This window comes from Aphelocoma coerulescens, chromosome 2 (genome assembly GCF_041296385.1).
Source record: "Aphelocoma coerulescens isolate FSJ_1873_10779 chromosome 2, UR_Acoe_1.0, whole genome shotgun sequence".
NCBI lineage: Eukaryota > Metazoa > Chordata > Aves > Passeriformes > Corvidae > Aphelocoma > Aphelocoma coerulescens.
This window is the reverse complement of record NC_091015.1, coordinates 146,048,813-146,076,654: the sequence shown is the minus strand read 5'-3', so window position 1 is coordinate 146,076,654 and position 27,842 is coordinate 146,048,813. Positions and strand designations below refer to the sequence as shown.

Here is a 27,842-nt window from a genome sequence, read left to right as displayed (position 1 = left end):
GACAGTGACTCAACCACTTCCCTGGGCAGCCTATTCCAACAACTGACCACCTTTTCAGTGAATAAATTTTTCCTAATAACCAATTGAAACCTCCTCTAGTACAACTTGGAGCCATTTCCTCTTGTCCTATTACTTGTTACTTGTGAGAAGAGATCAACTTCCGGGATACAAACTCCTTTCAGGCAGTTGTAGAGAGAAATAAGGTTTCCCCTGAGCCTCCTCTTCTCTAAGACTTAACAACCCCAGCTGCTTCATCCACTCCTACTATGACTTACCCTCTAGATCCTTCATCAGCTCCATTACCCTTCTCTGGACAAGCACCAGCACCGCAATGTCCTTCCTGAATTAAGGGGCCCAGAACTGGACACAGTACTTGAGGTGAGGCCTCACCAGCGCCCTGTATAGGGGGACAATCACTGCCCTGGTCCTGCTGGCCAGACACTTCCAGGTCAGGTGCCACTGGCCTTCTTGGCAATCTGAGCACACACTGGCTCACATTAGCCACTGCTGACCAGCACCCCCAGGTCCTTTTCCTCAGGGCCGCTTTCCAGCCACTCTGCCTCAAGTCTGAAGCACTGCATGGGGTTGTTATAACACAAGTGCAGGACCCGCCCCTTTGCCTTGTCTAACCTCATACTGTTGGTCTCAGCCCATCAATCCAACCTGTCTAGATGCCTCTGTAGACCTTCCCACCTTCCTGCAGATCAACACTCCCACCTGACTTGATGTCCTCTGCAAACTGGACAGGCCCACTGAAGGCCCACTCAATCTCCTTGTCCAAATCATTGATAAAGATATGAAGCAGGACTGGCCCGAACACTAAGCCCCGGGGAACCCCATTAGTGACCAGTTACCAAATGGATTTAGTTTCATTCACCACCACTCTCAGGGCCTGGCCAACCAGCCAGTTTCCTACCTAGTAAAGAATACGTTCAACCGCACCATGAAAATCCAGTTTCTCCAAAAGTGTGCTGTGGGAAATGGTATCAAAGACTTTACTAACACACAGGTAGACAACATTCACAGCCTTTCCCTCATTCATTAGGCAGGTCACCCTGTCATTGAAGGAGATCAGGCTGGAAAAGCAAGACCTGCCTTTCCTAATCTCACACTGGCTGGACCTGATCCCTTTGTGTTGTCCTGCATGTGCTATATGATGACACTCAAGATGATCTGCTGCATAACAGTGCCCAGCACCAAGGTAAGGATGACAGGCCTGGAGTTCCCCAAATCCTCCTTCTTGCCATCTTATAGATGGGGGTTACTAGTGCCAATTCCCAGTCACTTGGGACCTCCCCAGTTAGCCAGGACCACTGGTAAATGATGGAAGATAGCTCAGTGAGCTCTTCTGCCAGCCCCCCCAAGTCCTTGGATGGACTTCATCTAGCTCCACAGACCTGTGTATGTCTAAATTGTATGGCAGGTCATTGACTATTCCCCCTTGGATTACGGGGCCTTCATTCTGTGCCCAACCCTGTCTTCCAGGTCAGGGGCTGGGTACCCAAAGAACAACTGGTCTTGTCATTAAAGACTAAGGCATTAAGACATTAAGTACCCCAGCTTTTTCCTCATCTTTTGCCACTATGTTTGCCCCGGCATCCAATAATGGATTTTGTTGCTGATGTATTTACAGAAACATTTTTCATTGTCTTCCATGGCAGTAGCCAGATTTTTAATTGGGCTTTGGCCCTTCTAATTTTCTCCCTTTATTACCTCACAACATCTTTGCAATCCTTGTGAGTTTTCCACCCCTTCTTCCAAAGGTCATACACTCTTCTTTTTTTCCTGATTTCCAGCCAAAGCTTGCTGTTCAGCCATGTCAGACACTTCCTCATCAGCTCAAGTTTCTCAACACATGGGCACAGCCTGCTATACCTTTAAGCTTTCCTCTTTAATTCTGCTCTGCCCTCCTGAACTCCTTTGTCCCTCAGGACTGTCTCCCAAGGAACTCCTTCAACCCGTCTCCTAAGCAGGCCAAAGTATGCTCTTGGAAGTCCAAAGTAGCAGATCTGCAGCTCCCCCACCCCCCTTACTTCTTCAAGAACCAAAAATTCTGTCATTTTGTGATTACTGGGCCCAAGAGGCCTTCAACCACCACATCACACACCAGCCCATCCCTGTTCACAAACAACAGGTCCAGCCTCTGCCTTTCATAGTTTGCTTGCTCACCAGCTGTGTCAAGAAGTTAACTTCCACACTCCAAGAACCTCCTAGGCTGTTTCCTCTCCATTGTATTGCATTTCCAGCAGACATCTGGTAAGTTGAAGTCCCCCATGAGAACAAGGGCCAGCAATTGTGAGATTTCTCCCAGCTGCTAATAGAATATTTTATCTGCCTCTTCATTCTGCTTGGGAGGTGTATAGCAGACTCCCACCAAGGCCTTGTCGTCCTTCTCTCTGACTCTTAAACACTCACCCTACTGTCACCATCATTAAGCTCTAGACAATCAAAACGCTCCCCAACATCCAGAGCTACTTCAACACTTCTCCTTCCTTGCCTATCCCTTGTGGAGGGTTAATGGCAATCCATTGCAGCACTCCAGTTGTGCAAATCATTCCACCATGTTTCCATGATGGCAATTACATCACAGTTTTCCTGCTGCACAATGCCTTCCAGCTCCTCCTGCTTGATGCCCATGCTGTGTGCATTGCTGTAAATGCACCTCAGCTGGACTATTCATTACTGCCTTTTGGGGATGACAAGCCCTAATTCCTATGTAACCATTCTCAGGTGCTTCCATAGTTTCTAAAAATTCAATAACCCTTGTGTCTTTGCTGCTGCATGGATTTCCATCCCCTACCTCCACTGAGGTGGCAGACCAAAGGACCTTGCTACCACAGCATCCCTCAGACAATGGCATACTGCCCCCAGGTTTATCTGTAGTAAGCCTGGTTTTATTCCTTTCCTCCTTCAAATCTAGTTTAAAGTGCTTTCGTAAGAGCTATACCCAGTAACTCTACTAGGGCTGCCTTGGAAAAAATATGAGTGAAGACTTTTAACCACCCTACTTCTACCTTTAAGGTGGATTATTCTCACCTCTCCATTTGCCCAGCACCAGGAAGGACGGCACAATCTCTGAGTTGGTGGCTTAATTTGCTGCCATTGTGTAGAAAACAGATTCTCCTTCCATCATGATTTTGAGATAGTGATTTTTTCAGGAAACAGACAAAGGGTAAGTCATCTTAATTCTACTTGTAACAGAAAGAAGAAAAAAGCTACTTGACCAATTCCTGAATGATTATTTAAGCACCCTTGCAGTCTCACCAACTGCTGTAAGATGATTATGAATATCCCTGGATAGATACAACATGGACTTTATCATCTGTCTCCAAAGTGCAACACAAAGTTCACACTGCCTTACAGATGTTCCAACATGAAAAACTGGATTTTCCTGCTCTCACTCACTTCTTGTCATAGGAACTTGTACAATTCCTGCAGTAAAAAGAAGAGTGTTTACTTCTATGCTGGTGACTTGGGAAGTGTGAGAATACTTGAGAAACATCTGGCACTTCTAATGAAAAATCTCTGTTTCAAGTATAACGGGATGCACACCCTTTGGAATTGTGCAAGAATTTGAAGAAAAATTAAAGTTGAACAGTTAATTTCCTATATGTCTGTCTTTTCAAAGAAAACATGAAATCAGGCTGTGAAGACAAGGAACCTGGCAATGCCATCATCTACAAAAAACTGTGCACACAGCAACATCTCAATAGTGCAAACAGACAGAGATCCTTTTAATATATGGCTTTTATCAGCTATTATACTCTTATGTCCTTACTGAGCACAAAGGTAGCCATTTTGGAATTGCTACCCACACATGTGCTTTATTTTGATATTTTACACATCTTTGGGATTATTATTCCCTTATTACAAGCACAATAAAAGTTAGAGAAAAATGTATGTACTTTAACAAAGCAAATAAGATCTTCAAAAAATGTTGGAATCATCTGTGCAATAAAAGTATGCAAAAAAGCAGACAAATATTCTGATTCTTCAGGCCAATATGTTCCAATGGCCCTAGAAACAAAAAAGTTTTGAACTGAGGATGTAACAACTATAATAGTATTAAACTTGGTTAGCAATTAAATGATCACACTTCCTTTCAGACTAAAAATGTAGACAACAGCTAGTAGCTGACATCTCACTTCAACATTTTACAGCTGCTTTAAAGACTCTAGACATTTGGATGCATGCATGCATCTTATTTTCCCAGGATTTCAAAGTCCACATCCAGGCTGCTGCTCAGCCATTATAAATGAGTAATTCAAGTAGGGCATGACTGCTTCTTGTATTAACTTGATAAAGATGTTTCAGTTGAAGTGCATCAACAGTTGTGTTAAGTCATCCTTTTCACAGGCTTATGTTCTGCTTATGTTACCAGTGAAAAAAAAAGTAGTATTATTGGTTTCAAATTATTATAAAAATCTTTACACTGAACATAATTAGTATTGTGATTATATTTTATGACTCCTGCTTTGAAAGATAGAAATATGTCTTAATTATTTTATTTTTTAATTAAAAAGAATCTAATCAACTGACTGCAACTTGCATTAAAATTTTATTTTATTAGTTTAGACATGCAACTGCTTAAACGACTGATATGTGCCCTTGAAAATCCACATCTGTTTTCAGGAAATTACATTCTATCTGTAAGATTTTCCAAAAGTTGGTTTAAAACCACACTTTTAATATAATAGGTTCATTTTAAGCTTTTCATTGAATAATTAATTATGAAACATGTAAGAAAGAATTGTTTTGCAATAATTTTACTGTCTGAAAAATATTGATCCACGGCTTAGGCTAATACATCTTTCAAATACTACAAAGATAGTTTGAACATATTTCATTGTCTTGTATAAATCTTCAGGTCACAACCTGAAAGAAGATTTGCTCAATACTGAATTCTTCTTCTCTTATCACAACAGGGACATAAGAGAGCCCAAAAGTACAGAAGATAATTCATATTATTCGCATTTCATTATTTATTTCTATTGAATAGATGACCAAACATGAACATAGTGACACTAAAAATAAGAAATATGCTGTACACATAATTAATGCAAAGACCAATACATAAAAAATGTGCTTTATCAACTTTTAGCTAAACTGGACATCTGACTGATTGCATCTATACCATGGACATACAGAAGAGAAAAGAATACTATCCAGAAGTGATGATCCATCATCACATGTGCTCCATAACCGTGCTCACTAATGTTGAGCCAGATACTGGTTTTAATAATTCTTACATTCAATTGTATCTTGCCTTGTTTTTCGAAGCATTGTTTCTATTTACAAAGTTCCCATTATTTTCCCCACTTTAAGGGGGAAAAATTCTTATGATAGCCAAGCTAGTTCTAATTTTATAGTTTAAATTGTGTTTACACAATATTTCTTTATGGTTTAATCATTTTTATTCCAGAAGTAAAACAAGCACAGGTACTTCTGAGGGCAGCAGGAGACGGGAAGAGGCAGACAGACAATTATTCAGATTATTAATTTGAATATTAATGTTAGATATCTGATTAAACTATATTTTCATTTATTGTTTGCATCACATTATTAGAACATGGTCTTTTTTCCACTGGCATGACAGTTATAAACACTGAAAGTCAAAAAGCCATGGCTCAAACTCTGGTCAGTACGACTCCTTTCATGTCCACCTTCCCAAAGGCAGTGGTCTATTTTTGCAAGATATCTGGACATGAGGCAGCATAGCCAAAGATATTTCTTCAGCTTGGCACAAATCCCAGACGAGCAGCCCCAGAAGCTCTACAGTGACAGATGGTGAACCCAGGCTAAAATGTTAGGAGTTGGTAGATGCAGGCAAACTCTTACTTGGACTGTAATAGCTGAAATGTTTGGAACTCCCCATCCCTCCCATTCACATTGTCAGAGTACCCATTCATTGCATAACCATGAAATGTTCTCGTAAGTTCATGAAGTAGAATCCCTAAATTATTTGCTATTCTGCAAATACACAGTTTTCTAAATCTCCTGGAGGAAAAAAATCACATTTTTTTCCAGATCTGTCTACTTCACCTTGAAAATACATCAGAAATTAGGAAAACACTCAGGAAGCCAGAGCATGCACTAATATGCTGTGCTGCAAGTGGAACTCAGTATCAACAATTAGCAGCAGAAATGTGTTTGGATGGAAACTCAAGAGTCAGGTCAGCAAATTACTTTGCTCCAGCATATGTTGGTCTTATCTGAACTGGCTGCAACACCTAGAATCTTCTCTTTCAGATATGACTTCTGAAAAACAAATGGGTTTTTTTCCTTTTCAAAATGCCTTTTCCTCTACTGAAGAGTGTAAATCAGATTAAAATTAAGAATTAAAAATATTTGGCTATTTAACTAAACTATATATCCACTCTAATCCTATCCCTGCATTTCTCAAATAGATTTAGCATTCCACGTGATACTGAGAATGTCAGGATAACCTCAAATATATCACATTTGTGTTTGAATTTGCTGTATTTAAAATCTGTCATACAGAGATACTCAACATTAAAGGCTCACATTATATAGGTAAGCTAATTTTAGCTGTTCACTAGAACTGAAAAGTTATACAGTGCACTGTTTTCCTGGTATCAATTTTAACTACTTCTGTCAACTTACACAAGTACATATTATGTATCTTGAATGTATTAGTTCTATTTGAGTGCACAGGTAAAATGAAATCAGCTCATACAGCACAGGAGTGATTAAATGGTCTAAAGGTTACAAGTGAATTATAGTTCCTGTAGTATTAATTTTTATACAGTTTGCAGATTTCTGGTAACATAGAGATTCTGGTAATAGAGATTGACTTTGAGAAGCTTCACAGCACATGAAAAAAATAGAACTAATTTAAATGTTTCCAAAGTTCGACACCTTAAAGATCATCTGTCTGTTCAAAATTATTTCAGTTTGGTCAGCTATAGGAGTCTGTCCTAAACTGGGAGTCATCACAGGGGTTATCTAGTTGAATTTAAAAAAATAAAATACTGTTAAAATTCTAACCTGCTTTGTTTAATCTTGACTGTGAACTGCTGCTTTCTACATAAAACTAGCTATTCAGTCACTTGGTAATGGCCCAACTTTAATTGTTGACCACAACTGACTATTTGTACCATCATAGGAAGGAATTTCTGTTGGAACTAATGTTTGGGTAGAAAGGGACAATGTGGTTGAATATTCACTCTGACTGCATCCTAAATCATAAAAATGAGACTATTAGTACATTTGTATTATAACCAGAACACTGGAATGTTGGGAGTGAAATGTAGCCTTTATTTAACCTGCTACAGAGCTGAATCATGAAAATAACTGAAAAATATTTAGATTAGGAACAAATATATATTTATATATAATAATCTCTGCATTAAAAATAAGATACTTCATTTAGCACTGTTTTTTATCAAATGTGCTATGATGCTATTTAATTGCTTGTGACTAAAATTTTAAAAAAACAGAAGTTGACCTAGTCAAAATGCATTTACAATTTACCAGCAAGTCTACTGATTTTCAGTCATATCTATTTAGCATTTCATTACAAAAAAAGTAGCTATCTTGTATGAATCATTTACATCACTAATGAGGCAGTGAGAGCAATATAATTCAATTATAAAACCTGGAAATAGTTTAAACACTATTTGAAAATAAACAGTTACAGTCCCTTATGCCCATGTCTGGGAAGCATCCAAATGGAAGTTAAAGATCCCATGGCATTTTTTCAAAATGGGAGGGAACTATCCCAATATGCTGGCCAACATATATTTTCTCAATTAAGAACAGATTTCAATGTCCAAAGCTATGTGTCAGCAATTGCTGAGAGCCTATGCCTGTCACATTTTCAAAACACTCCAAACCAACAATAAGTATCTAGTCACCTTGCTGAATAATGCTTTTCCAGATGTCATAAGTTAAAAAGGTAAATGTATTTTCATAAACAAAGGAAGCACAGATACATCAGCCTCTACTGTTATGAAAATACAAATTATCATTTGAACCCACATGCAGATTTTTTTTTCAATAACAGAAGTGTTAAATATGACTCTGGTGGCCATATGGAACACTTTGATACTGCCAGATTGTAAAGTGAACAGAAATCCAATGGAACACACATGCACACACACAAAATAAAGGTAGCAGAAATAATCTCATATCTGCCATTCCTTAACTTCTACACATTTAATGAGTTAAAAGTTTAAAAAAGAAAAGGCTTTTAAAAAACTTTTTTAGTTACTTTTACAGAATTTTCTAGGTTATGAGCTGTTTAAAGAGAAGGTGGAGAGATCTCCTTCATGTACTTTAAAGACTGCATACCTTGTACTACCCACCACTCGAGACCAAACCATCCCAAGAACTACAAGCTCAACTATGTTATCTACAGGCAGAACACATCCTGCATTAAAAGAAAAGAGAAAGTCAGACAATGAGTTTTTTCAGAAAAAGTTAAAAATCCAGATGAGATGCAGGATTTCCAGTTCCCTCAGTCAACAGATTTCCCAGTGTAATGTCTAAGGCTCCTGGCATTTGGAGTTGAGTCCTCATCTTCACTGTGCTTTGTTCGTATTCTGCCCTATTACCAAATTCTTAATCTTAAGTGACTCTATTAAGGGGGAAAAAAAAAAAAAAAGATAAAAAGGCAAAAAGTGCTTCTTTGACTAAATATATGACTTGACTTCCACAGTGCAGCTGAACAGTACATCTCAAAGTCAGTCTGGATTGAAAGAAAACCAGAGATATTTTCAGGGAACTTGACTACAGAGGCTAACTTCCTAAGAACTCACATGACTGCGTAGTTTTTTTCATTTTTTTCTTTTTTTAAGTATCAATTTTTAAAGTAAGATTTTACAAAACTTAGAATCCTATTTTGTCACAATCTCAGAATTCTAGAACACATGTACAGCTGAAGGATTTATGGCATATTGAGAGAAACTGACCTCAACATAAGCAGAGAGATGAAAACACCTCTTGCCCAAGAGGATTTGCAGAATTACTTGAGGGAAAGTTGAACAAGCTGTCTTATTCCTGCATTGTGCAATTACCTTTCTATAACCAGAACCTACTGGCAGTTGCCAGATTTATGCAACTCACTGGAAGTAGTCTTAATCTAGTTAGCATAGTATAATACGTCCCTCCCTGCTGCTACTCCTATGAACACGAAATCTACAATTGCAGCCAGCAGAGGAACAGACTGCACTTGAGGACAAGTTTACTTCTCTCTTACAATAAGTACTATATGCTGGATCTTTGTAAGAAAGTAGATGATGCAGTGGTGATTCAACTCTGGAAAAATATTTGCTATTTAACATGGCTGTAGTGCTCAACATACTGAGGTTGTGAGGATAATGGCAGAGAATGGAGCACACACAAATTGGTGAATGTTAAAAGAGGCTTTTACTTTCTCTTCCTTGGTAGTAATTAAATTGGCACTTACCATTGTTACCAACCTGCTCTCCCCCACACCATTCTCCCTTCCCGAATTGCTCAGCAGCACCACCATCTGCTGCCCTTGCCTGCATTTCAGCTAAAGTTAAGATGTCAGACATCTTGTTTGCTACAGTCAACTAATTGCAAAATCACCAGAGAGAAAGGGAGGGAGAAACTGCATTACCACAAAATACTTTTGCCCACACATTCTGTCAGAAGGAAAACTTCCAAATATAGCCTTGCAGTTCAGGCAGCTGAACTGCTATTTTAAATCAAATTTTGAAAACTACAGGACGTTGCCAGAAAATTTTTTCTAAAAATGTATACTTATCGAATTTAAATCCACCCTCCAAAATAAGCCTACATGAATACTGTGTTTTCAGTAACTCATACTATTAACTTTCATATTTTTCCAACAAAAAAATATAAGAATAAACCAGATTTTAAAAGCAATTAAGAAGATATAAATGCTGTGCACTGCCTGAGAACAGCTCTCAAAAGACCAGAGTCCTGGCAACTATCATAATCCTTTTGAAATTGTGCATATTAAGATTAAAGATCACTTTGTTCCTCTATTCCCACAACTAGTTGGTATGGTAAAAAGATCAGTCTCCTAGTTTTATATGTAACATCTTTAACATTTGCTCTCCTTTCTGTGCATGTGATTAAATGTAACATTTTGAAATCCCAAAGTTCTGAGAAAAACATAAATCCTTGTCCACAGCTGCTGTTTGACTCTGGAAACACATGCATTTTCTTTTCAAGCATCTACCATCAAAAAATCCCAAAGGACTTGAACTGGAGAACACCTGCATCTCTTCATTTAGTTCCAATAACAGAGTCTAAACTTCAAAATTACAAAAATAGATGCTATGTTCAGCTGCAGTTACATTCTCCCCCTAATTCCCGTGAACAAAAATGCTAAGAGCATGAAATCATTCAGGCAAGCTCTGTCATCGAGAGGATAAGATTTTTTGCACCAGAAGCCCAGTGGGAACTTGATAGAAAACTGGCAACAATTACAGATAAAGTACATAGTGAAATCCTCAGGGAGAGAAAAGGAAATGCAATAAGATAGATGGGTATAATTTTTACACATTTATGTCCAAACCACAAATGTGAATTGTCTTTAATTACTCCAATATACTAAGCATTTTTATTCATTCATTGTGTTAAATCTTTCCAAAATACTTCAAATTAGAGTATGAATTCTCTTTTACTAGAAATTTTTTTACTTATTTACTTACTACCACAAGGACTCATCAGTTAAATTAGATGAGAACTTAAAAAATGTCATTGGTCCAGCTTCAAAATTCACACTAATATCCCTAGTGCAAGCAGTCAAAATTAAATTTAAAAATATGTAAATGAAATGCTTTTTTAACTGTAAAAAAGGGAAAGTTCGCGGGCATATGTAGGTGTATATGCTTAAAACCAAACGTACCTATAATCTCTCACCTCCTTTCTAGTAAGTTCTAACAGATAAAAATCAGATGGCTTACGAAAAAAAAAAGTTTATGTTCCTGCTGCTACAACTTCTATGGCAGTTTTTTCGTACTTGAAGATATTATTTCTTTAGTTATTTTTTTCCCTTTGGCATGGGAAGGGGGTGAATGGAGTGATCTTATCTAAATCAAAATACTGACAGAGGAAAAAAGTTCTGAAGTTTTGGAAGTTTGAGAAACATATCACTTAAACAAGAAATACCAACTTTTATAAGGTTGAATGTTTGCTCTTCAGCCTTTATGCAGCTTCGACAAATTAGAGAAGCTTTCCCACTCTTGCTTGCTCCACTGGGTATATAAATTTAACACATATGAGCCTGATATGAATACAAGTACTTTTGTTTACTCCCTTATTTCACTGCTGCATTATTGACTATTTAAGCTGATCTCAGAGAAAACTTTATTAATTGTATTTTTTATTTTTGTTCCCCTTGATTTATTTGTAATAAAGCTGTCCATACACTGGCTGTGCACGTACTCCCAATTATTCAATATGGCAAACCAAATAGAGCGCAATCAGCTCACCTCATCTATTCAACAGCTGTTCATAATTAACCACTAACACCAGCATTCATTTTGAAATCTCCCTCTTCTCTCTAAGGCCAGGTGAAACAAACAAGGTCTGCAGCTTGCTCCCAGGGTTAATAAAGCTAGGGTTATTTCAGAGAAAGAGTAAGAAGACCTCCCCAAGCCCTGGGGTAATGGAATAATCTCCTCTCTTGTATTTATTTTATATGCTGCAGTTTAAAGACTGAGGAGCATATTCACTGGTTTTTACAACTACGCATAGAGATACCTGGGGCAGTTTTTCATAAAACAGAAGTAGCCAAAATTAAAATCACAGCATTCAGACTTCTATTTAAGGACTAAACAAAATCATATTTACATTCTTTGTCTCTAAATACTTCCTTTGCCATAGGTTTTCCACTGTGATAATGACACTTTATGCATCAGACAGTAAAACACTCCTGACGGGTAATCATCTGTATATGCACTTGTTTTATACTTGGTATTACATTGTGCATGCTACACATCACATGCTTTAAATGCTGCCCTTTTTGAAAGTACAGTTTAGAGCTTTTTCCTTTGATGGTTGTACTCAATGCAGTATGGTACTACTAGAACTATATTCTTTTTCCTCTTCCTCTGAACAGCACAAGGGAAATAGCAAAAAGGAACATACTGGTGTCAAATGCTTTATCCCTCAGATTGTAAATACATCCTCAAACTTTACAGGGCCACATACAGACAAGCTGTAGAAGGAAGTTGCACAACTGTCCTGATCACCCTGAATTATATGAGTCAAGTGCTACAAGACAGTAGACAGTTGCTTATGCAACAATTAGAGGAGGAGGAACAGTCCCCTACCTGTTCTCCAGGTAAATATGCCCTGATTTATTCAAGCAGCTCATGCCATTTGCACGACCTCCTCCTTAGCATTTTATAACCAAACAGCTGCTTTGATTTTTGACCAAGTTATTTTCCATTCCCTTTAATGAATTAATTAGTCCAAATTCCTATTCCAGATAATTATATACAACATTATTAGGAAAAATTTCACAAACAGCACAACTTCAGTACTGCACAATCACCTTTACTAGTACAGCTTTAAAAAGCCCTCTTATTACCAAAGGATGAGTTTTTTCTGTGAAATCATCCAGTATAGCTTTTTAAACTCCCAGAAGTGACTGCAACTGACAGCAAATGCATTTTTATGCTCTCAAAGCATTTCATGTTTTCCCTACATGTAATTTTCACAGTCATAATGAAAATGATAGCCATATCTCCTGTATTAAATTGCCCCAGTTTCTACAGCAAGTATTTGAAAGCAAAGGCTTTTGTTTTGCTGATCATTTGTATAGAACCTGAGACAATTGAAACATTAGTTGATTCTGGTTTAGTTTATGTTAAAAAAAAAATAAAATCATTTGCAGTATGCCATCCTTCCTATTGACTGAGACCAAAGCTTTAGCAAATCAGTCAGCTTTTTCCTCTCACTTGTCACTCTTCACAGGTGCCACCTCACAGATCTAGGGGAGCAGAGTTAAAGCCTGAACACGCAGGTTAGAGAATGCCATTGAGTACACAGAATCACTACAACTTTCCTGAGACACTGAGGGGGTAGGTGAAGTGTCCAGTACATTTTCAACTCTAAGATCTTAACATTTTTAAAGCATGTTCCTTCATCTACAAAACAGGTACCACAGACAATTGTCTATTACAAAAAAATGTTTTGCTTCTCAAAGTCCCTGCATGTGAGTCTGGCCAGCACTTCATTTGTCAGTGCCTTAATTCTGGTAAGCACTTCCTGTCACAACCCATCAAGGACTCTCAGCCATCTAACTGGACTATCTATAATGATAAGCAAAAATGTATGAGAACCTTACAACCTGTAACAAAAACACTAATTCTGTAGTATAGATCCTTTAAAATATAACTAACAGACTAAGATTAAAGTCAGAAAATTAAATCCAAAAAATCCTCAAAAAATGCAACAATTAATCATAGTAATAAATACTGTTGTTATGAACATTTAAAGTTATTTGAGTCAACAGGTGCAACAGATTTTAGCTTCTGTTTAAAAATGGATCTGAGTAATTCAGATATTGTTGAATCATGAACTGCTTTTTGGCAATGCTTCAGGAGCAGGAACTGAAGATAATTGTTATAAAAACACTGCTATAAACATTTCCAACATGATGCTCTCCAAGAAACATAGAAGTACAATTATTAAAAAAAATAACCTAACAACTGCTGGAGTGCACAGTGCTTACAAATATTTACTCCACATAAGAATCAAATGTTGCTTACATATGCACATAAAAATTGCACTGACAGTAATAAATTCACTGTTACTTTTCAGACTAATGCCATTCAAGAATCATTTCACAGAAAAAAAACAGAGGAAAAAAAGCACACTTGAAGCGTTCAAGTTATTTCTGTGTTTCATAATACTGGGGTCAGCTAATTCTTTTGCTTTCCTTAACCTAGATATTTTTGGATTGTTTTTTTCCCCCATTTCATTCCATGCCTAGCATGCCAATAGAATAAGCTTTGAAAAACATGAAAGCATGGTTTTTAAGAAGCAGCACACTGACAGCAAAACCTAGTTCCATGTGTATTTCACAAACTACATGAGTTATTTTAAACTAGACACATTTCAAAATTGTCAGTGTTGCTTAAAACAGACCAGTATTTTGTTTCAAGACCATAGAAACCATAAGAATGTCAGTATAAAAGTATTTATACTCACAAAATCAACAACACCCTTAAATTTAGCCAAACAACTCTCACAAATTATTAACTTCTCTTTTAAAGGCCACCAAATTTGATGAGTTCGGATGTGTGCCCTGCAGTATTTGTAACTGTTAACAAATTTTATGCTAAACAAATTCTTAATAATAAATTATCACACAAATTTATATGAACCCTTTAGAATTCAGTATGTCAACTTCTGTATAAGAAGCCCAACACAGTACCAGGAAGAAAGAATAGACCTGATATTTTCAACATGGATCCTGCCTCATCCTTCCCCCCGCCTAGTTTACAAAAGTTACATATAATTATTTTAAAAGGCAACCTAAGTTAATGAAGCATTCCTTACTGAAGAAGACATACATCAAAATGCAGCTTTTAGTTCTTTTGTCTCACAGCGAGCTAAAGTTATAATGTGTGCAGTGTGTGTAAAAGATACTTTGACATTTGGCACGTTTTATATCAAGCCCCTCTTTTGAAAATTACATTGGATAGGAAAAATGTAATGTGATACCAGCTTAACAAGAGTTTTGTACTTACCAGAATTATGGCAGTAGTCCATATACTGTGGAATTTGGATTGTAAAGGCTACCAAATCTGGAGCTAAGAGAGATTCTGGCTTTCTACTCTCATTGAGCCATTTACTGCTGTGTAAGTCTCTGGTGTCAGAAGGGCCTTGAATTAAAGGAATCAGCTTCTCTTTTCCACCATCACCTAGGATAAAGATTAGACTTATTACAGCTTTTAGTGTAACAAGATAAATTTTCAAGACAAACATTCACTAGTCCAAAGAGAACATCTATTAATTAACATTGTGAATACAGAATTAAAAGAGGAAATAGAAAAGCAGCATCATATAAACTGTTGAACAGCCTACCTAATGTTTATCCTGTAAATGCCTTGACATCCAGGAGGATTTCAAATGAAGTAATTGACTATCTTTAAAATAGTAATTTCCTTCCCAATTTTATAAAATAATCTATTTAAACATCACCATGAACTCAATTTACAGACACTTAATTTTTAATGTTCTTGACATTAGCTGCTTTTATACATAAAGATATCATAGACATTGATAAGTTCCCATATGCTCCTCAAGAAAAATTGTTTTTAAGAAGTAAAAAAACCATCAGAGAGTCCTCAAAAACTTCACAAGCAAAATACATACTTGTAGCATTAATGGAAAATGAGGCATTAAACAATCAAGAGAACACATCAAAATTATGCTAAGGATAAAGCTAGGTGAAAGTATTCTGTATTTCTCCTATTTCTTGAATGCTTCTAGATTAATACTTGTCTCAGCAGAAAAAAAAAATCTATTTTTTTTAATTCAGTGTAAAATTTGACTATACTGAGGCAAGACTGGATCATCATGACATACTTAATAATAACAAAAAAACCCCAAAACAGAATACAAAAACCCCTCTCTGATTCATAGGAACAACGAGTAAATTCTTGTTTCAGTAACTCCCCTTGTAAAAAGCAAGGCCAATTCTCCTATACAGGCAATAAAGTTTTACATGGTCCAGCTGCACATACCTGGGGCTTTGGCACAAATTTTTATTGATCCCACGGTCCCAGAGGCACATTTGACCAATGATGTGCCGCAGTACTTCAATTCAACATTCTGGATTGAGCCCTCAAGAGTTGGCAGGGGATTCTTAGATTTCACACCTAATAAAAGAAAACTGCAAATGTACTAGCCTGTTGAATTTAAATATTTTTATATTCCTTCACCAAGGCATTTAAACTTAATTATATTTTAATTATCTACCTTAGATGTTCTTACAGCATTTTTGTTGTGATTCACAGTTTTTAAATGAAAGTGAAAGAATGCTGCTTATGGTTTTTTTAAATACAAACAGTTATGCATTAAATATATATAGATACTGTGAGGAAAACACACAAGACCACTTAGAAATTGAAATAATAAATATGCATATACACACATAGATACACTTTTGTTTTCACTTTATAAGTGCCACGTCAACTATTCTCCTTCATGTTTTTATTATGACCATTTAATTCCAGGATCTTAAAATGATTAAGTGCTTTCAGCTTTTGTTTAGACAACAACATTTTACTCAGTAGCTATGTAAAGCATTAAATCCACGCAGCTGAGCGGTACATAAGGCCAATGGCACACTTGCCATTTTTCAGCGGAAACTGGAGTTCAAATCTTGCCTTGGGTCACAAGTGGAAATAAGTTTTGGTGGTCTTTCCTCAGCCCCCATTTGTGAGCACCAGAAAACTACTGCACCACTTGGAAGAAGTCAGTGCTATTGGCAGTCACTTCTGAAGAGCTGCCTAGAACTGCGGCAGAAGCAGCAGGGGATCATACAAGCCAAGAGTGAGATATGTTGGCAGAGCTTGAGGGCAGCCCCCTAAAACAGCCCCAGAGCATAGGTGGAGGAAGCCAGCCCTCCAATTCTGTACAGCACTGCCTATCAGGAAAAAAAACACATAAATTCACTTGCAAATTAGAAATAAATAGTTTCAACACCTGTAAGAAGTATGAAAGGAAAAACTAACAGAAGTTGCCTTTTTTATGGTTCTTTTTTCCCCTCATGCAGAAGCAACTAGGAATTCGTCAGTTAAAATTGGCAAGCAGCTTGTTAATTATGCAAACATTAGTATAATTATGGAACCATTTCCTTGTGTATGAAACATAGAATTTGTTCCAAAATCCATAATTATGCAAGGAAAGTATTGTGGAATATCAGGTAAAAAAGCATTTTTATACGTATTTCAAGATTATTACACACATTAAAGAAATTTAATATATTATCTACAGAACTAATTAATTAGGTTTTTTGCAAAATCTCTCAAAAGACTTAACCCAAAGAACAACCTTTGATATATATTAACTAGTAAGGAAAAAAATCCTAAAAAAATTATAGGAAACAGAAGATTTCAGATTAAACTTAGTAATTATGCTTAGCTCACTGTGCCTATTCCAGTTCCTAAAGATTGAAGAGTATTTCATAGTGCATATAAAATCATTTAGCAAGCAGTCTTCTTGATATGTATTCAAGGGGGGTTTTTCTGGTAAGACATTAAAATAATTTTTGAATAAAAAGTACTTTCCAAGATACAATAAAAGAAGCAACATATGAAGGCACACACAGCACTTGGTAAAGCAGACTGCCATCTGAAAGTAGGTTCCACACTACAGGTATATTTTCTCATCAAAATTTAACCTGTCTTCTGTCTTTGAGGTATATCCAGACTTTTCCTAATTCGTGACTCAGGAAGGCTTCAGGCTCAAAGAATGCTCACTGAAACTAATTTGTGTGCCTTCCATTACAACACCCCATCAGTTCTCAGTCTGAAAGACCAACTACCAGTTTGTCTTGTTAATAAACCCTCATACCCATTTCTGTCCATGGTAAGACTCTTTTAAAGCTGAAAATATCCTTTGATCTAAGGCATGGTATCTGACACAATGCACAAATGCGTCAAAAGAAACTAGGGTATCTGTAGGCATTTCTGCCTCCTCATAGTTCCTATAATTCTGTACAAAATAGAGGCCATTGTGTTCAAATGAAAAAAAAAAAGTTTTTGCCAATTCCAAAACAAATATCAAGTACTATTAGTAGCAACCACTATTACAGTTAAAGCAAATCAAATTGAGGTCACAATTTGATCCCCATCTTTTAAGCCGTCTTAAAACTGGTTGCTTCTTGCTGTTTTCATTTTTCAGCAACACTTCAAAGAATCAAAATACAAGGTGTGATGTCCAATACATTCCAATACATTTCTCTCACTTCACTATGGAAGACTAAGTACTTTTAAAACTAAATAATTTCCATAATGGAGTTCACTTTTAGATGACAACTGGACACTCTGAACAACTTCTTTGCATTGAGACTAAAACTTTCCATGTTACTTACATGCATAACTTACATTTTAGTTTAGTATCCTATTTGAAAAAAAGGAACCAAGTTTAGTGTGATTGTGCTCCCTATTTGTTTCTGTTTACTCCTAGTCCCACAACAAGTAAGTTCTGGACTTACTGAATTTCAGCAAGATATGACAACATTATTCAAGACATTTATTTTCTACAACCTTCATGAAAACATGGGTGTATTTGCCCTAACTGACCAGTTACTATATTCATGACAGTCAGCAAAGCACTGCTCAAATGAGCCAATGAACTGCTTTTTCACCCAGCCAGCAGTTAAGGATCATGATGGGAAGCCAGGACAGCTTAATGGCTTGGCCTTAAAGAAACCCACAAACCCCTAATATTCATGGTCATATATAATTATCAATTTTATTTCCATGCATATGAAGAAGTAACTGGTAGCAGTAATACACTATTTTTTTTCTGTTATAGAGATAGTAAACACTTCGTCCATTGTTTTCAACTATTTGAAAAGAAAATAGAAAACTATTAGAAAAACACAGCATACTCAGACTGTTCCTTTCCTATGTTGCTTTGATGTCAAATGGCAAACTGCTTTCAGCTTCAACACCTGATAACCACAGCACAGTAATCAAGGAGAAGTTGCCAGAAATTCCACTACGGTTTCACAGCTCTGGTCTGATGGATACTCAGAAAACCTATTTATTAATTACTGAAATCCTATACAGAGAATACAGTAAGAAACTTGGAATGTCTAACTAGACTTTCATTACAAAGACAAAAATCACCTAAATATAAGGTGATTGCCCTTGCCAAGTTACAAATCTTTTTCAAGGCACAGAAAGTTTAGAGACTTTTAGTGAACCATTTCTAATGATTTGGTTTAAAATAGGAGGCCATTTTCTTCAGGCTCTGAAAATTTTTGGAAATTATGAACCATCTCTCATAAACTTGTCAAACTGGCAAGCTGCTCTACAGAAAAGATAGAAGCCTTGTTTCCTTCATACGCCTCTATCTGTAGTTTCCATCCCTGTAACTTTAGTTCCTCCTAAAGAGTCTCCCTTATTTCTTTCATTATGACAATATCATCATAAAATTGAAGTCTCAACGGTTGTTCACATAACTAAGATACTCCTTAAATACCTATTTCAGCAGACAAATGTTTAAGCAAGCAAAGACTACAGCTTCTTTCCCTCCCCTCAACGTTTACGAACTTTTTTAAAGTAGTGTTTTAAGGGATTGATTGAGCATGAAGATGTTCAAACTCCTAGATAAGAAATGCTCCATGCCTCCATGTACTAACTCAAATTTTGTATGGAGACAAACAAACCACAACATTTTAATTAAGACATTGAGCATGAATTTTAACAGAAACTAGGAAAAGCAAATCTATCATTGCCAACAGCAAACATTATGCAAATTCAACATCCTGCAAATGAAGTAGGAGAAAGGCTTATTTCCAAGGTGCAAGACGAGAGTAGAACTTGTGCTGTACTCATTCTTCTGGAATCACACTTGCAGAAGCAGCACTCTGATTTACTTGACTTTGTTGCTCAGTGGAGTCAAATTAGGGCAACACCTTTTTTTTAGTACAAATCACTTTTTCTTCAGTTAATTTATTATTTTCACCAGGAACAGGGGAATCAAAGACTTTATGGAGAAAGAGATACATATGCTGGTCTCCATCAAATATAACTTATGGCTCCTTCCAGATAAATTTTCTAGATGTCTGATTTTTTTTTTCTGGAAACATCTTGCCCATTGTAGAATGATTTGCAGTAAAAGTCAGGTGTTTCCTTCCCAGTACGTAGCCATGTGTATACCTGGAGATCAAGCATAGCCTGTTTCACTTGATTCAGACACATAGAATACATCACATCACCAAAGACTTAAAAGGCTGTTTTTTCCATACGGTAAAACCCAAAAGTAGGCAGAAAGGTTTTCTAACTAAAAATCTACTATACCTTGACAATTGACACCTCACACACACTAACTCACTTTAATTCCAAACCTAAAGGGCCATTGTGTTCCAGATACACGTACAGAAATATTGTGCTGCCAAGAAAGGTTTTCCCACACTTTGAAACAGGTATTCACATCCTCCCTCCAACTTTCTGGGTATAGCTTTGGTCTGTTCCATGTACATAACCCAACCACACAGCTTGCTCCACACTCCTGCATTCAGTACCATTCCATGTGCAAGCAGGGGGGAAACAAATACCTAAAGGCAGGTCACAGCTATGTCTTTATAGATCAGCTCAGGATTTCTGCTAACAAGCCTAGAAATCTAGGCACTCATTTAATTTAAGTACTGTTTAAAAACATTCCCTAATTAGTGAATTTACCAATGAACATCTTTTACCAATCCATTTGTGATAAGGTGAATTTGCAATGAAACAAAATCTAAACTGATCAATAACAAGGACAGAAAATCAGCAAAAGAGGTATGTTACTGATTCTGAGGACAACAGTCAGGACTGTGCACTGCCAAATCCCTGAAATACAATAATTCTTTAGAAAGATCATAAAAGAAAGAACTGCAAAATATGAAATAGGAAATGAGTAAGGCATGACAAACTTCTAGAAGCAACTCCACATGAATTGTCCCCACATTTAGGCTGCAGCCTCAGAAGGAAAAATTTCAATATTTAAAGCATTAAGTACCAATAAACTATGGTTTGGCAACATCATATAGTAAAAGACTGTCACATACTTGTCAAAATTATTTCAAACAGTAAAAATATCAATCCATGAATAAAAGTAAGGAGCTATTAACTAAATGAAATAACATTGAGGCATAAGTCTTACTGGAATCATGACAAAAAATGTCAAATTACTTTCACAGAAACATATATTTAGGTTTTACATGACTAACACAGAAAGCTAGTAAACAAATTGAAGCATAAGAGAAACCTCATTTCCTTCCTGAGAGATACTCATCTGTGTTCAGTCTCTGCTTAGGCAGTGCTCAGTGAGAACTTCTGAAAGTCTGTATTTGACTTGGTTAGAGAGATGGCCCTTCTGAGGAACTCCAAGCTAAAACCAAATTTAATTCCTTCCTCCCTCCCGAAAGAACATAATAGAAGCCACAAAGACCAGCTATAGCTGGCACCAGTCCTACTTCTCACATTCAAAGCATTGGGACAGCATAAAGCTTTCACATTCTTCTTTGCAATAAAACAGCAGCAACATAGGAATTTCAACATCTCTTTCAATCACTCTGCTTCCTCACACACATCACCTGAAAACACTGGGGTGTTGTGTTTGGGGTTCCCTCCTGCACCCCCCATGCCCCTCTTCCTTTTTTTAACTGGAAAAACAGAGACAAAGAGAGGTTTTCCTAAATGTAGAAGCTGGGGTATAAGTATTTTCTGGGGGTTTTCAGTAGTAAATATGAATCTTTGCAATGAAGTACCTCAAGCATCTTTACTGTGTTCACAATTTCATGTTTTTCATCTGTCACCATAGTCTACAGACCATATTTTTCAACCCTAACGTACATACTCACAGGCTACTATTTTCTTAGTTCTTCAAAACAGTAAATCAGGCAACTTATTTTAAGGAACTGTCAAGGTACAATTGTTTGGGTGTTTTTTCTAACTCAACTTTATTTAACATCACAGTTTCTATTCTGATTATCATAGTTATTTATTTTTGTGTAAACCAGTTTTTAGTCTACATATCACTATTCCAAGAAATTATTGTTTCATCTCCACCCACTCCCAAGACTTAACAGGGCACTAACAACAGGATTATGGTAGACTTGTCTTGCCTTTAATGTATTGTGAACTGGACAGGTTTTCTACTGTCTTGAGCTTCTGTGCCAGAGCTCCACACATAAGAGAACCCTGTCCTAAAAAATAGCTCTGCTTTTGCTTTCTCTTCAACCATGGTACTGAAAGAAAAAGCAAATGCACGAAAGGGTGAAATTTAGTGACAGACTGAAATACTCCCTAAAGAAGGTCAAGCTGCTTTGTTCTTGGGCAACAATGATAAAATACTTATCAAGGAAAGTATCTATCATTCTCTTCATCAGAACATAAGCTGCAAAAAGCACATGTTAAAAATCTCTCTAACTAATCACTTAAATCCTTAAACTGCTTGTAAACTAACTAAAGTTTCTCCATTGCCTAAATACTAAACAAGATGCAGGACCATCATTATAAACAGAGATTGACATATTGCAAAATACTTCCCAGCTTGCTAAAGAGCAGCAGCATTTCACCTATAGGGAGAGTCACTTAAAAAAGGCAAAACCCTGTTGCTACATTCCTGTTTCAAGATCCCCCAGACAATGGCCTTCATACAGGTCGCCATTTGCCCTAACCCAAAAGCCTCTTGATTTTTCTAAAATCCTTCAAATGGAGAGGTAAATAAGAAACCTGTGGTTCAAAAAACAACGTTGAAGGAAACATAGGACATTTGGAACAATATGTTTAAGGCATCCTAGGTAACAAGAACCTTTAAATATTCCTTATCGATAATCTATTTTAAGTGATTTTTCCAGTCAGGTAAAATGTAGTTTTAATTTGGAATGCTAACAGAAGAACTAAACAGCTACCACTGAAACGCACAGAATCTCTGAATCATAGAACCATTTACACTGGAAAAGACCTCTAACATCATTAAGTCCAACTGCAAACTTAACACTGCCAAGTTCACCAAAAGAAGTAATGGGATGACCAAACACCCTCCTCCAGGTGCTTTTTACAGTGCAGCTGGAGGTGATGTTAGTGGAGATAAGGGTGAAAATTTTAACCATGCTTCCCTTCTAGTAATAGAAACATTCCCTTATAGACCACCATAACTCCCAATGTGCTGTTTCCACCTGCAAAATGGTACTGACTGGAGCACAGCTGGACAACAATTTTCAAGTGTTGCACACTGACTGCTAAGCTTCACATGTGATTAGTAGTATTTATTTAAACTACTACTGTGAGAGAAATTTGCTAAGTTTTTTCAGGATAGAAAACGTGGGGGGGAAGATGTGAATCTCACTAGTAGCAATTGGTCTGTGAGAGAAATCTGCTGCAAAAAACTGTACTGAATTTGGCAGAGGCACAAAGCTGGGCCTGAGTGCTGTGAGAGCAGAGGAACGAGGTGGGAACAGCTCTACCTCAGCAACTGTAGGGAAAAACCAGGGCAGCTCAGACAATGGATAGCAGACCTGCGAGCCAAGGTGGGGCTATGGAGTGGCAAGCAGCATGTCCCATGCCACATGTCAGAGAAGGCCAGGCCTGGGCAACGCGGACAATCACAAACCCCTGTGCCATGAGCAATCTTGACCTCATCCCACACCACCAGACTCCTCCTGCTCCCTTTTGGACTGTGAATCTTTTTGATCTAAATAGCCAACATTTAAAAAAGGAATACCACTTTCCATCTCTAAACATAAATAGTATTGTAAATAGCTCTAAACCCTGCTGTGAAAAGTGTAGTTTTGGGCAATCTCTTATTTTTAACCTCGTTATTGCTAACATTCTGGCTATTCAGTCCTCGCCAATTATAATTAAAGCCAATATACCTGACTGAAGCCATTATTTTGGATTTGGCAATATCACACTGGTCAGGAAACAGGATTAAAGCACCTTAAGTGCTACTGTTCCTACTGTTGTAAACAGAGGTTTAAAAAGAAAAGGACTGATTTTCCTTTCTGCCCAATTCAACAGCTGCATTTCAGATATTCTGTATCACTTGAGACAAATGGTAGAAGCCAAACTTGATGCATTAAAATAACTTTTGTCGTCCAAGAAAATGCAAAAAAACATACAAAATCTGGATTTTAACTCTCGAAAAGCATGTCCTATTAATCCTCATACCTATGTGTTGTCAGTAGACAAGTGCTTCAAGTGGCATGGATACAAATGCTTCCAGGATACAGAAAAATAAGAACTTGAGAAACTTACACAGTAAAGCATTTGAAGCAAGATCCTGAAAAGGATGAAGACAGATAGATGGAGAAAAGAGTTCACAGTTTCCACCCTCAGTAACACACCCTTTGGTTGGAAGCCACGCACTTGCAATTGGTTGCTTCCATCTCAGTTGTAAAACCCTTCTATCCATTTCAAATACAGTAGTTTTGCTGTATCTCAGAATAATAGCTCATGCCAAATGTCAACATGTAAAATATATGAAAACACTTCCACTCATTTATAAATGCTAATAGGATCTCAAAAAATCTGAAATGCATTTTCTATCTATTCAAGGTCAATCCAGTACTAGCTCAAAGGGCTTATCTTCAAACACACTAAGCAAAAAGTGAAATTTATCTTAGACTCTGGATTACAGTCTGCATTTTACAACTCCTAGTAAAAAGCTGGGTAGCAACTGAAGAAAAACTTTCTAGCAGAGCAAACTGTAGGATGAAAGAACAAATTCACAGACAAATCAGAGCTCATCTCAGACCTTATCATCTTCTGTTGCACCTGTGGAGCTCCTCTCTCTACGGCACACCTACTCAAATAAGCTATTTGGCACCTATAAAACTAATAAACATTTCATATGAGTTTGTACTGCCTTTAAAAAGCCTCCTTCACCAGAACAGATTCAAACCTTATAGTGCTATGTAACGTACCTACTATGCAAAAGACAAGAAGTGCCAGATATCACCTGGACCTACACATGATTGTGAACTTCCCTGTAACACACAAGACATCTGGTCACCTGTTTGCTGTCAAACACAATATCCAGTGGCTGAAATCTGTCACAGGCTCAGTCAGAGCTAACTGAATACAGGAGAGAACAGTTATGGGCCAGTAAAAAGGTAAACAAGATGAGGATTCTAGAGGATGGATATAGTAATCCTTTAAGCAGTGATGAAACTGCAAAGGTTTCATCAAAATTCAGAAGAAGGTCAGATGTGTTCAGTAATGGTATTATCAAAAATAAAGAACATCTAAGGTGTAATCACTAACAGTTAATTTCCTGAGTTGCTAAGCATGGGGGGAAGCAAAAGAGAATGTTAACATCCCTCAGTTGGGAAGTGAAGAAAGCCCACAATCACATGATTAAAAGATGGTCTACAGAAATTGCTGCTACAATCACTGACTATAAAGGAGTAGGAAATGGCAGGAAAACAGTAATTCAGACAGAGCAGGTATGTAAAATATGACAGAAATTAAATGGAAAGATTAAAATACAGTATATATCAGTATTATCATGAACAATCTTCCCATGATTCTGCTTCTCAGAGCGTATATGCTGCTTTAAATAAAAGGTCTGAGGTTACCCCTTTACCTGTGGTTTTCCATGCACATAGATTATAAGATTTCACTTTCATTAAAAGTGAGGTTTTTTTCTAACAGGAGCATCATTCTTCATCACAATTTTCTATATCACACTGCATTTCTTTATATCACTGTATTCCTTCCAACAATTTAATATAGGCTGTTTAAGATATCAACTTAAAAACACAATGCTCTAAGTTTAACAGACATGTTTGTATTTTCTTTTAAATAGTTTGTGTAACTCCTGAGGACTTAAAGAAAACAGTATATTTAGTGTCTGGAATGGCAGTTTCTTACACTAGGAGGATATTAACCTTTAATCCTTGAAATCATTAAAGAAATGTTGGTAGAAATATTTTTAGCCTCTTTATCTGGTCAAAGTACTGAAAGTTAAGTCGTGTCTGTACAAACCAATCATTTCACCAGCAGTTTTATATTTCTTTAAAGCCTCATATAAAAAGCACCTGCTTAAAGTGAGTAATGGAGTTTTATATTCATTGCACTTAGGAACAGCGTATGTAACCTATTCCGTTTTCCTCCCTTGTGGAATATATTTCAGCTTATATTGCACAGCACATTACCAATGTGTATAAAGACTCTCTGATCAGCAATTTGGACTGCAGACAGCAACCTGCATGAATACACTTTTTTCCCCTTCCTTAAATACAGTATCCACTTGATTCACCAACACAAATTAAAACCATCCTTTAAAGATGATGATCTCACCTTTACAGTGAATACATGAAGCCCATGCACAGAACACTATAGCAATGTCAGGCTGCAATCTGCAGCATACACCCTGCACAACCAACAAGCAGGACATGTGCTGTCAGCATTACAAAGAAAGAACCTAGTATAAAATCTTTCCTGGCCAAAGAACAGGAAATATCCATTAGCGTGATTAATTTTTGAGATGTTAAAAACCTTACTGTCTATTAAGATCCAAAAAATAGAAGAACATCCGAATGCAAGGAGTCCTGTAACATAACACATATTAAAGACACAATTTAATCTTGGAATCTGCATTTTGTCAGAAAACATGAAAAAGGGTACTTCCATGCTATAGCTTATAAAAGCATATGCTTCTGATATCTTTATAGTTGAGAAATTTAAAGAATTTTTCAACTCAGCCTCAGCATCAGGTTTCCCTGCAGAATTTAGTGCTGTATTTTAATAATAGTATGAACTTAAAGTAGCCTAACAACAGTAGTCTTCAATTATAACAATACTTATGCTGGATTCAAGTATGTAATACAGGCATGATTGTAACAAAAAGAACATATTTTAATTTTTTCATTAAGGAAACAACAGTGGCTCTTGATGGGACAACTTAAATATGTTTTGTAAACACTTTTGCATGATTATCCATTGTATTCATGAACTCATCATAATATGTATCACTAAACAAAGTACACTGAGTTCCATGGATTTCAAAGCAGAATGATTTATCCCCTATGCCCTATCATATCATCACAAAAGCAGATGCTGCTTTAGAGCAGACAGTCACTTTTTGCAAGTTCTTCCACCCACAATCTCTCTCTGCTGGTAAATTTTAAGTAACATGGAAAATAAATTTGCCAAAAATTAAACTAGGCATAGAATTACCCATCAATATTATTGCACGTAAGTACTTACTGAACTAAACAGGAAGAAGGGCTATATTACATTAGCTTGATTAGTACCTCATGGAAGGCTACAGAAGTTTTGAGGTCAAGGCAAGTTTACTGAGCCCATGAGAAGTGGAAGGAATAGATATTCTATAGTCACATATCTGAGGTAACATCTGTGATAGGGTAATTGCATATTTTCTTATTTACTGTAATTAGGTTAGCACTACAGTAAGCTTGTTTGCTACAAATTTTCACTTTGATATACTTGGTACAGTAAATATTGATAAATCTACCCAATATTAAAATATCTGAGGAAGAGAGGACTTCAAAATTAAAATTAAATCCTGCAAAATCTTCACAGTACCTTTGAATGATAACCCAAGGAGATTCTGAAAAGAAAACAAGGTCAAATTTTTAAGACAGAGGAACAATACTATGAACTTACTGGTTTTACAATGCTTTTTCTTTTCCCAATTAGACTTCCTTAGCATAATTAAAATCTGTATTAAATGTCCTTATAGGTATTATAACTCAGTTTATAAAAAGGAGTGCTATATGAATACCAGTTGTATGCTTTTCAACAGAAGGATGTAAACTTATTTAGCAATCTGTTTTTCTCTTTCATCTTATCTCTAGTTTCTGTGTAGATTTATAATGCTCATTGTTTCCAATTTTAACAAATCACCTAATGGCAGAAAGGAAAATATGTTAACCTTGGAATTATTTGCAGTTGTAGAAATCCCTTTTGTCTGGCTCATGCCAGGCCTGCAATCTGTTTTAAACACAGATTGTCTGTCTTTTGTCTGACAGCCACCAAGCTGCACAAATTACTTTCTGCCTGTTCACCTGTTTGCAGCTGTGTCTGTAAGCTAAGGATTCTGTAGTTTGACTTGAGCAACCACTCCAGGATTGATGACATGTGCTGCTGATAAACTGAGCAATTTGAAGAAATTAC

General features: G+C 36.7%; 1 protein-coding gene across 13 annotated transcripts in view; it reads right to left on the bottom strand.

Moving 5' to 3' along the window:
* The window catches only part of VPS13B (vacuolar protein sorting 13 homolog B), a 434,575-nt gene that overhangs the window by 279,166 nt on the left and 127,567 nt on the right, over positions 1 to 27,842 (bottom strand). For 12 of the 13 annotated variants that reach the window (XM_069005219.1, XM_069005215.1, XM_069005221.1 and 9 more), the window contains 2 exons: positions 15,723 to 15,857; positions 14,724 to 14,897 (listed from right to left, as the gene is read on the bottom strand). In XM_069005219.1, coding sequence (XP_068861320.1) covers positions 14,724 to 14,897; positions 15,723 to 15,857 — 309 coding nt within the window. Of the gene's footprint in view, positions 1 to 14,723; positions 14,898 to 15,722; positions 15,858 to 19,410; positions 19,875 to 27,842 lie in introns of those variants that run through there. The other variant, XM_069005228.1, reaches the window with a different exon arrangement.